At 37.9% G+C, this 12,401-nt stretch overlaps 1 protein-coding gene across 1 annotated transcript in view; it reads right to left on the reverse strand.

Moving 5' to 3' along the window:
• Nucleotides 1–430: 430 nt before the first annotated feature.
• Nucleotides 431–12,401, reverse strand: part of LOC148776290 (uncharacterized) — a 54,984-nt gene continuing 43,013 nt past the window's right edge. Inside the window, exon 2 of the mRNA XM_088840548.1 lies at nt 431–1,828. Within this exon, the coding sequence (XP_088696674.1) occupies nt 1,639–1,828 (190 nt within the window). The 3' untranslated portion in view covers nt 431–1,638. The remainder of the gene's footprint in view (nt 1,829–12,401) is intronic.

Raw genomic sequence — 12,401 nt, forward strand, 5'->3', positions numbered from 1 at the left:
TGTAACACACAAGGCTTCTCTGTCCTTGGCATTTTCCAGGCAAGAACAATGGAGTGGGTTGCCATTTTCTCTTCCAGTGGATCTTCCCAGCCCAAGGATCAAACCCATGTTTCCTGCATGTCCTGCATTGCAGGTAGATTCTTACTGCTGAGCCAGGAGGAAGCCCAAAATGAGAATGCCTGAATTCTGTATTCTGAGTAGAATTCTTGCAGTTGGAATCCAGGACATTCGTACGGATCCTCTCTAAATTTAAACATCTTGATATTTTGCTCATCATGATTCTTTTTACCTTAATTTTTATTAAAAACATGTAAAAAAAATTTTTTTTTAATTTATTAGGGACTTCCCTGGTGGTCCAGTGGCTAAGACTCCATGCTCCCACTGCAGGGGGGGTGGGTTCACTCTCTGGTCAGAGAACTAGATCCCACATGCTGCAACTAAGACCCGGTGCAGCTATATAAACAAATATAATATTCAAACAATTTTTTTTGATTTATTAAATATATTAAACATTTGTTAAATAGCTTGATAGTGGAGTTCTTTGGTGCTCCTTAAATTTTACAGTTGAGGCAATGGCTTTACTCACCTCACCATGGTCATAGACCTGATCTATAGGGGTTTATTATTTTCACAAACTTCTAATTGAAATTTAGCATTTTCTTTTTTAAAGCATTTCCTTTAACTATAAACTTAGGCAACAAGCTGTAAAAGTATGAGTATTATCTGTGACTTGAGGCCAGTAGAAATTACTGATATTTTCATGAGACATTATGACTGCAGAAAATATCGCCAAATATTTCTGTTCATCACAACTTTTAAATTATGGTATTTACATCTGCAGTATATATTGTTATTCAATGCCTTAATAAAGATGCACACATTAATATACCACAAATTTCTTTTTAATAATTTATAGCTATAGTTTAATATAATTGCTTTATTTTATAATCTTATGAAATTTCTTTTATTCATTTAAATGAGCTATTCTGAAAAGGGATCCACAACCTCACCAGACTGTCAAAGGATCCAAAGTACAATAAAGGTTAAAAATTCCATATGGATAGCTACCTGGCTAGCTAATAATCTCCTGGCCAAATTATCTCTCAGCTGGGACTACTCATTAATTCAGCTCATTCAGTTCAGTTCAGTCGCTCAGTCGTGTCCGACTCTTTGTGACCCCATGAATCACAGCACGCCAGGCCTCCCTGTCCATCACCAACTTCCGGAGTTCACTCAAACTCATGTCCATCGAGTCGGTGATGCCATCAAGCCATCTCATTCTCTGTCGTCCCCTTCTCCCGCCCCCAATCCCTCCCAGCAATCATATATACATACATTCATACTCACATAAAGTATACATAGGTAGGTAGGTAGATAGACATAGCTAGATTATATATAGTGAGAGATACAGATAGATAAATTAAAACAAGTTTTTAAAACATTAATTCATGCTGAAGTAAACCAAATCTGTCTACTAGTATAAGGACATGCTGTTGTTCAATTGCTAAGTCTTGTCTGACTCTTTGTGACCCCATGGACTGCAGCGCTCAAGACTTCCCTGTCCTTCACCATCTCCTGGAGCATGCTCAAATTCACAGCCATTGAGTGGGTGATGCCATCCATCCATCTTATCCTCTGTCATCCCCTTCTCCTCCTGCCTTCAATCTTTCCCAGCATCAGCGTCTTTTCCAATGAGTTGGCTCCTCTCATCAGGTGGCCCAAGTGTTGGAGCTTCAGCTTCAGCATCAGTCCTTCCAATGAATATTCACGGTTGATTTCCCTTAGGATTGACTGGCTTGATCTTGCTGTCCAAGAGTCTCCTCCAACACTGCAAGGACATAAGGATACTTCGTATGATACAAGTTCAAGTTCTGGAGCTCAAATCTTACTTGAAATAAAATCTCTTGGCTTCTTGGACCTATAATCAAACTTTTACATGAGCTTCTTTGAACTTCTGATTCAGATGGCTGTTGTCCTAAATACGCCTCAAACTCCAAACCTTAAAGGTTACTACAAGAAGTTGTTAAAACCAGTTTTCAATGAGACTTCCAAACCATTAAGAAAAAACTTTCATTTTAAAACTCTCTGTATTTAGAATTGCTTCTCTCCCTTCAACCTTCTCTTTCTCTCTCCCTCTTTCCCTTCCTTGCTTCTTTTAGAGAAATTGGCTTTTTGTTTTATTTTGAAATATTTCAAATAATTTAAAGGAAGAATTTTTTTTAACAAAATCTGTGTGTGTATACACTATCCAGCTTAAGAAATTAAACACTGCAAATAAGGTTTAAATTCTGTTATTAATTTCTGATCCTATGATACTCCCTCACCTTCAAGAAATAATTAATATTCATAATTTTGTATTTATTATTCAGATATATGTGTTGAAAATTACAGTACATATGAATGTATCATTAAATGACATTATAGTAAATGCTTTTACATTTGTATATTTGGTTACATATTATGTTTCATCCTGAACTTGCTATTTTCTCAGCATTACATTTGTGAGATTTATCAATAATGATACAAGTAACTCTAGTCATTCTTTTTAAATAGTAATAAACTTTTTATTTTGAAATAATTTTAAACTCACAGAAAAGTTAGAGAGCACAGAGACAACCCACACCTCAGCTCCTCAACTTCCCCCAGTCTCAGCATCCCACACAACAATGGTACTTTTGTCCAAACTAATAAATTAACGTTCATACATTACAAGCAACTACAGACTTTATTTAGAGACCACCAGTTATTCTACTAATACTCATTTTCTGTTCCAGAATCTAATCTGGGATATCATATTGCATTAATATTGCATTTGTGGAAATAGAAGAGTGAATATTAATGCAATATGATATCCCAGATTAGATTCTGGAACAGAAAATGAGTATTAGTAGAATAACTGGTGATCTCTAAATAAAGTCTGTAGTTTAGTTGCTTGTAATGTATGAACGTTAATTTATTAGTTTGGACAAAAGTACCATTGTTGTGTGGGATGCTTATATTTATAGGCAAGTTGCTTCCAGTTTTTCATCAATATACCTGATGATATCTTTGGGGACACACATGATATCCTTGTGCACATACATGTAACATGTATTCTTCAAAGCAGTTATAACAACATGTGTCTCACAAATAAGTGAAAGTTCCCACTGCTTCAAATTCTTCCCAACATGTGGTATCATCAGGCTACATTGTGATCAATTTTATGGGTATAATACAGCATCCACTTTTTCTTAAATTTGCATTTCTTTTATGACTAGTGAGACTGGATATTTTTCTTGTGTTTCCTATTTTGTGAAGGGTTTGTTCACATCCATTGCTATTTGATCTTTTTGATATTGATTTGTAGATACTTATATTTACACATACATACTCTACAGCTCATGAAACCAAAAATATAATTTACTAAAATTGATACATATTTCAGCACAAGAAATAATCTTTAACCATGAAGGAAACTGAAGCAGTAATTTAAAATTTTTCCCTGAAAAATATGCCAAGCCCCATGAAGTTTACAGGTGAATTCTATCATATAATTCCTTCTTTATGCAAACTCTTCTGCTCACGAACATAGCTGCAAAAGCTTGCCAAAGTATTAGTGAACTGGATCTAAGTAAGTATTATATTTATGATATATTATGACCCCAAGTCAACTAAAGATGAATTGGGAGATATATGATAAAATTAAAAATGAGTGGTATTCAATTCTAAAAGACACAGGTATGCCAGTGTCCACTGCAGCACTATCTACAATAGCCAGGACTTGGAAGCAACCTAGATGTCCATCCACAGATGAATGGGTAAACATGATGTGGCACATATACACAATGGAATATTACTCAGCCATAAAAAGGAATGAATTTGAATCAGTTCCAGTGAGGTGGATGAACCAAGAGCCTGTTTGTTATACACAGTGAAGTATGTCAGAAAGAGAAAAGCAAATCTTGTATATTAGCGCATATATATGGAACCTAGAAAAATGGTATTGGTGAACCTATTTGAAGGGAAAGAATGGAGACACAGACATAAAAAATGGACTTGTGGACACAGTGGGGGAGGGAGAAAGTGTGTAGAATGGGTAGCTGTGTAACACAGGGAGCCCAGTCTGGCCCTCTGTGATGACCTAGCGTGGTGGGATGGGTGGTGGGGGGAGGCTCAGGAGGGAGGGGGCAAGTGTGCAGTTGTGGCTCGTTCACACTGTTGTGTAGCAGAAGCCTACACAGCACTGTAAAAAAAAAATTAAATAAATAAAGCTGATGACCAAAAACCACCAAAAACAAAACAAAAAGAGTGGTATCAGTAGAGCTACACAATAGATCAATGGAACAAAACATAAACTTTTGAAACAGCCACATTCAGAGGACCCTGATTTATGATCTAATAGGCACTGCAGGGAAGTGAGTGAAGGAAAATCTGAGATAATTATCTTAGCCTGGTTTTCTAGAAACCAGAGCCTAGGGAAAAGCTTAAGGTCTTTTATTTTACTGGGAGATCTAATTTCTGGGGGGGGGCAAAAAGTAATTAAAAAGGGAAGGGGGCACTGAGACTGTGAAGGAGGGGAAACATATTTTTGAGCTAGCCACAGCTTCACATAAGGACACAGTTGGCTGCTCACTGCTCAGTCCTGCTGGACGTTTTAAGACAGCAAGGGTGTTCAGATGCATCATGTTTCAGTTGGGGGAGGGGCAAAGACTTGATCTGCTGGTTTACTCCTGTCTTCTGTTCCTCTTTGGGTCCAAGTTTGTCTCCGAAAGCATGACCCCCAGCACAGTTACAGGCAGTGTCTCTTTGGGCCACCTTTAGGTAGTATTGGATTTTGTCCAGAATGGGCAGAGTTTGGAGGAGCCAGAGACTCCATGGGTCCATTCAGTTTGAGCCCATGTTGGGCTGCACCCAGCAGGCCTGTAAGCCCCGTACCTGTCCAGCCTTACAACTAAAGGAAGCAACAGAGACATTGATGGTTTAACGAATGGGGGATCTTACATGTCTAAAGCAAGATCCTGGAGCAACACCCCACCATGTGCAGCAGATGGCAGGCAGGACATGGTGATGGACTTTGCCATGGTGGGGGAGGGGGGACAGGGGAGTATATAGAGGGAACTGACATCCTGTTTGCTCATCTGTTACCAAGGAAACCAGCAGAGGTGCATGCCCTTCACCATCCCTTTGATAAGCTATCGTGGTGAAGATGCTCTGATCAAAGATTAGAACAATCACTAGCTGGGATGGGGCAAGTATGTTCGAAGAGGGAAGGTCGGTCATGTGAGTAGGATATAGGTGGAGCAAGGACGCGTCCAGCAGGGGATGCACAGAGAACAAGAGAACAGCCATCTTGACTGACCTGACCATACAGCCTGGGTTCCCACAGCAATAGACATGATGGGGGCAATGCTGGGGTTGCTGCTCTCCATGTGCAAGGTCAAGACAGTGGCCGTGCTGTAGACGAGGCATTAGCAACAGCAGCCACGGAGCCATCAGGAGCTCATCAAGCGTAATCAGCAGAGGACCCTGAGCAAGGTGAGGCTGACTGAATCTGAGGAGCTGCATTAGCTGTGTCCAAAACAACTGGACATCCACATGGGAAAATACAACATTTGATCCTACCTTACACATAAAAAAAAAAAGCTCTAGTTGGGAGTCAAGATCTAACTGTGAATGGCAAGATATTTCAGGAGTATTCTCTGAATACTCTCACTTATTTCCTGAAGAGAAGGAATTTTTAAACAGATTTCCAAAATGACTGACATAAACTATAAAGGTTTTTAAATTTTATAACATGGTTAAGAATCTACTGTTCATCAAAAGACTTCATAAAAAGAAAAGACAAAAAATTTGGAGAAAATTTTTGCTAAATTATAATTGATAAAGTATTTAGGCTATACAAAAAAGTTTTAAAAGTGGTATAAAAAGGACAAGCAACCAGCAGAAAAAAAGGCAAGGGCTATGAATAGTATGTAACAGAACACAAATGGACTCTAAGCATATTTTAAATGCTCAAACTTAACATCTGAAATCAATCAGTGTAACACACCAAGAAAAAGCATAAAGGACAAAAACCACACGAACATTGCAGTAGATGCAGAAAAAGTATTTGACAAAATTTTAACCTTCATGATAAAAACACTCAATAAACTAGAAATAGAAGGAAAATTCCTCAATTTGATTAATGGTACCTATGAAAAGCTTCTACCAGATAATGATGAAAGACTACATATTTTCTCCTAAAGAGCAGGAACAAGAAAAGGATGTCTGCGCTTATCACTTCTATTCAACACTCTACTGGCTGTTTTAATCCAGGGCAACTAGGCAAGAAAATAAATAAATAAAAGGACTAGATTGGAAAAGAAAAAGAATTAGCTGTATTTGCAGATGATATGATCATTCCTGTATACAGAAAATCCTAAGGATTCTACTAAAAAACTATTAGAACTAATAAATGAATTCAGCTGGGTTGTAGGACACAAGGTTTATATACTACAGAAGTCAATTGTACCAACTGTACATTGGTAGCAATGAACAAACCATAAATGAAATTAAGAAAAAATTCGATTTACAGTAACATCAAAAAGAATATTAAAGAACAAATTTACTAGAAGTATAAAAATTATACTCTGAAAATTAAAAATCATGGTTGAAAGAAATTAAAGAAGACCTAAAATAAATGGAAAGACATCATGTGCTCATGGGTGGTGGTGGTTTAGTCATTAAGTCATGTTCAGCTCTTGTAACCACATGGGCGGCAGCCCGCCAGGCTCCTCTGTCCATGGGACAATACTTCTTCAGGCAAGAAATCCTTCTCCAGGCAAGAATACTTGAGTGTGTTGTCATTTCCTTCTCCAGGGGATCTTCCCGACCCAGAGATCAAACCCGGGTCTCCTGCATTGCAGGCAGATCTTTACCGACTGAGCTACGAGGGAAGATTGGAAGACTTAATACTGTACAGATGGAAATACTCTCCTAATTGATCTACAGAGTCAATGCAATCCCTATTAAAATCATAGTAGGCTCTTTGCAGAAACTGACAAGTTGAATCGAAATTCATATGGAAATACAAGGAACCTAGAATAGCCAAAGAAATGTTTAAAAAAAACAGAATTGAAAGAGACACATGTACTCCAATGTTCATTGCAGCACTGTTTATAATAGCCAGGACATGGAAGCAACCTAGATGTCCATCTGCAGACGAATGGATAAGACAGCTTTGGTACATATACACAATGGAGTATTTTTCAGCCATCAAAAAGAATGCATTTGAATCAGTTCTAATGAGGTGGATGAAATTGGAGCCTATTATACAGAGTGAAGTAAGCCAGAAAGAAAAACATCAATACAGTATACTAACTCATATATATGGAATTTAGAAAGATGGTAACCTTAACCCTGTATACGAGACTGCAAAAGAGACACAGGCATATAGAACAGTCTTTGGGACTCTGTGGGAGAGGGTGAAGGTGGGATGATTTGGGAGAATGGCATTGTAGCATGTATATTATCATATGTGAAATGAATAACCAGTCCAGGTTCGACGCATGATACAGGATGCTTGGGGCTGGTGCACGGGGATGACCTGGAGGGAGGATATGGGGAACAGGGAGGTGGGAGGGGGGTTCAAGAAAGGGAACACACGTACACCGGGGCAGATTTGTGTCAATGTATAGCAAAACCAACCAATATATTAATGTAAGGTAATTTGCCTCCAATAAAATAAAAAATAAAAATAAATAATAAAAAGATCAGAGCTGGAGGGCTCACACTTCCCAATTACAAATTTACTACAGTCCTGCAGTAATCAAGAGAGGTGGTATTCTAATATAGTCAGAGTCAATTGATTTTTAGTAGGGCACCAAGAAAACAATGGGAAAAGAGTGGTCTTCTTAAGAAACAGTGTTGGGATAACTGGGTATCCACAGCAAAACAATAAACTTGGAGCCCAGCCGTATTTGTTGTTCAGCCCCTAAGTTGTGTCCAACAGTTTGCAACCCCATGGACTGTAGCGTGCCAGGATTCTCCATCCTTCACTATCTCCTGGAGTTTGCAGAAACTCATGTCCATTGAGTAATGATGCCATCCAACCATCTCATCCTCTGTCACCCCCTTCTCCTCCTGCCTTCAATCTTTCCCAGCATCAGGGTCTTTTCCAAAGAGGTGGCCAATGTATTGGAGCTTCAGCATCAGTCCTTCCAATGAATATTCAGGTTAATTTCTTTTAGGATTGACTGGTTTGATCTCCTTGCAGTCCAAGGGACTCTCAAGAGTCTTCTCCAGCATCATAATTCGAAAGCATCAATTCTTTGGCAGTCAGCCTTCTTTATAGTCCAACTTTCACATCCATATACGACTACTGGAAAAACCATAGCTTTGACTATACAGACCTTTGTCGGCAGAGTGATGCCTCTGCTTTTTAATATGCTGTCTAGGTTTGTCATAGCTTTCCTTCCAAGAAGCACATGTCTTTTAATCTATCAAACGTAACTCTATCAAACTCCTCAAAAGCAATGCATCCTATTATTAGGCCAGCATGAGCCCAGAGTCATAGAAATAATAAAGGCAGAGAAAATGGGGCCTTTGTCCATGGAGCGTTTTCAGAGTCAAGATAGGACTCTATGCGGGTGATGGCCACCCTCTATCTTGCTGTGAATAGAGAAAGTACCAGTAGGTAGAAGGCAGCAAGCACTCTCTGTTTGTCCCCTGGCTACACTCCCCTGCCCCAGAAAATCAGGATCAGAGGAAGCCACTGGCCTTTCCTTCCATTCTTGAGCTGGTTCAGTTCAGTTCAGTTCAGTCGCTCAGTCGTATCCGACTCTGTGCAGTCCCATGGGCTGCAGCACACCAGGCTTCCTGTCTATCACCAACTCCCAGAGCTTGCTCAAGCTCATGTCCAGAACCTGCAATACCCACACCGACCACCCACTTCCCCAGGCCAGGGAGAAAAACCACACTGACCCGTTCCTATCCCCCGCAGGCACAGAAGCAGATGTTATCTGTCTTCTTGTTGCTGAGAAAAGTTACTATTCCTTTCACCTGAAGTGGGCTCCCAGTTTCTCTTGCCACAAATCATTTGTTTTCTAAGTGTGACATTTTCCCAGTTGTCCTTTCTATTAATAGATCCTTACTTGTCACACCACCTTCCCAGGTGACACTGATGTCATTGATTTGCTCTGTCATCACAGCTTCCTCTTCTGGCCATAGACTAACTAAAGCATCTCAGGAGACTCCTAAAGCGCCCTCGCTTCCCCTCCACCAGCTGTAAACAAATCTCAGTGTCAGCTGAAGGTTTTTACGCCCTGAATCTGCAAACTTCGATCATCTGGCAACCCTGTTTACCTAAGGTGGTAAAACCCATGAATCGTGACTTTAAGGCAAGTTTTTCTTCCCTAAAAAAAGGAACCAAATCGGCCACAGAGACAAGGAATTTTAAATGGGTCTGCGAGAGAGAGAGAGAAAAAAAAAAAAAAAATATATATATATATATATATATGAGCTGTAATAAAGTAATGACTCAGCAATTAAGTGGATTTTACTCTTAAAAACTCAACTCTTTCACAGATAAAAGTGATCTTTTTTTTTAATGAAATGTTTACTTATTCTCATTCAATATTCTCTGGCATAGCTTAAGAGTAAAAAGGCCTTTTCAATTTTCTACTAATATATTCAGTTTCTTTGGTCACTGCTCATGTCAACATTTAAGGGCTAACCATTCACACTATGCAATATTCTCTCTGTGAGATTCCTGAAAAGTCATTTTGCTCTGAAGACCCCCATCTTTATTTATTTATTTACGATTATATGGTACTTGCCTTCAAGAAGATTTTTGAGGTGGCTTAAAATAGAAAATATAAAAATAATGAATTTTTACTATGAAACTATAATTATAATAAATAAATAAAAACCATGAAAAAGAAAGGAAATAAATATATACAGAAAGAAGTAAATACAGTTACACCAATTGAGCCCTACCTTGAGCTTCCTAGCAGCCAAAGGAAAAGGGAAATGGAAGTCATACCAATACATCAAATTAGAAAAATGGGTTTGGTTTCATTTTACAACCAAATCTAAAAGGAGTTCACCCAAAAGGAAACATTCATTCATTTATTTGGAAAGTATTTATTTAATACTTAAAATGAGCCAACTCCTACATGAGATAATAGGAAAACATCATTAAACATTTCAAAGATGGCCTCTTCTCTCAAGAACCATAGAACCTATTGGGAGAGACAGACAATAAGCAAGTAATCAAGCAAGTCAAAATAAATCACAACTAAAGATGTATACAGGGAACTGAGAATAGCCAAGATTTTGTCAGGAAAGCCTCCCTGAGGGGGTGGCAGTTAAAAAACAAGTAAGAGGTAAAATGTAGTCTCTGCACAGAGATAAGTTTCAGGGCAGAAAAGATCCTAAAGTAATCTCACAGAAGACCTAATTTTTGAGAGGCAGAAACTCAATGTGTGCTTGTCGACTATATCCTGCTTAGTGATGTTACAGAGGGGCAAGCTGAAAGGCTCCAGATTTTTAATTAATATACCAAAATATATTTTAATTAATATAAAGGACCCAGCAATCCCACTGCTGGGCATTTACCCGAGGAAACCAGAATTGAAAGAGACACATGTACTCCAATGTTCATCGCAGCACTGTTTATAATAGCCAGGACAAGGAAGCAACCTAGATGTCCATTTGCAGACGAATGGATAAGAAAGCTGTGGTACATATACACAATGGAGTATTACTCAGCAATTAAAAAGAATACATTTGAATCAGTTCTAATGAGGTGGATGAAACTGGAGCCTATTATACAGGGTGAAATAATCCAGAAAGGAAAACACCAATACAGTATACTAACGCATATATATGGAATTTAGAAAGATGGTAATGATAACCCTGTGTACGAGACAACTAATCTTCAAATGTATAGGCATAAAGTTTTTTCTATTATTTACATTCTTAATGCTTCTATGAGTAATTCCCATTTTGAGTATTGTTTATTTGCAAGATTTTTCTTGTTGATTATTGTTACCTGATGTTTCCCTTTTTAGAGAAGTTTTTAAGGCAACTTTGACTCTGGTGAGCCTCTCAATTTTATCTTTATTTTTATTGCATTAATACCTGGTATGTATTAGTTGCTTTCTTTTCTGTATGATTATTCTGTTTATTTTGCTAACTTCTTAAACTGGCTGTATACTTGTATACTCATTGCTTTTCCTTTTTATGTAAAGTCTACTACATTAAAGGCCTCAGTGGATAATGTTTTCCATATCCCATAGGTTTTAAGACTTTATTTTTGTTATCTTTCTGTAATGATGTTGTTTTTAAATGCCATGTACTCAGTGAGTGATGTAAACACATTGTAAATTTCAGTTTTCTAATAAAAAATTTTGAAAAAAAAAAAACCTAAACCAGGTAGTTCTCAATTATGTTGACAGAGATGAGTGAATTTATTGCCAATGCTTTCTAAAGGGGCCAATAAAGCAAATGTTTAGTAATCATTATAATAAATAAAGCTGTGAATAATTGTTAAACTGTCTAGATATGACTGAATACATAAAATAATCATTTGTTAAATGTGCTCTAGAACATGTAATATTGAATAAAAATGTCTTGAATTATGAAAAATATACCTAAATATATTTTAATTAGTATATCTAATTTTTAATGAATATACCTAAATATGGGATCTAGAGTTAAGGGAGACTTTTAATATACGGGTGGCTGAAAGTTAAATTTACCTAAAGAAGGCACAGAATCTGCTTCTGAGAGTCCTGAGGGGACATGTCTGCCTACTTGGACTTGGGTGATTTTTGCCTGAACTCAAAGGTTAAGAAAAATGGTTTCATTTCAGTGGCTTCTCTTCTTATAATTGCTTTCCTTCCCTTATCTCCTATTTAAGTAAAAGAGAGATAAGTAAGAAATGCAGCTTTATGATGGAAACATTATAATTCAGATTCGTGTTTAAGGTTTGAATAATTTAGAGACTGAAAACTAAGAGGAAGCGGTATAAAATGTCTTCATCCTTTTTTAGGCTGCTGAGAGAGCGAGGTCAGAGGCAGAGAGTGCAGAGGAGAGGAGAAAAGGAGGGAATTGTGTGTAAGAGAGCGAGCCTCTGCTTTAGAAGGAACATGATGCTGAAAAAAGCTGACAGGCAGAAAAGAAGCCTAAGTGGAGTTGCTATGGTTACCGTACCATCTGTGTTCCTGCCTACCCCACAGCAAAGGGTTATATAACCTTGTAACGAGATAAATATGAAAATAGACTTCACAGTGAAAACCCGTTATTTCTGTTATTTTTTAAAAGCGTGGTTCTAAATCAAAATGAAACACTGCACAACTGTTTTTTAGGTCCACTTCCACACAAAACACTCCAGGGGGCAAGCACAATCCCCCTGAAGGCATCACGGATCTCTGAAGTAT

This window comes from Moschus berezovskii, chromosome 10 (assembly GCF_049115385.1).
Source record: "Moschus berezovskii isolate FMDL1 chromosome 10, NW_MosBer_1.0, whole genome shotgun sequence".
Lineage (NCBI taxonomy): Eukaryota > Metazoa > Chordata > Mammalia > Artiodactyla > Moschidae > Moschus > Moschus berezovskii.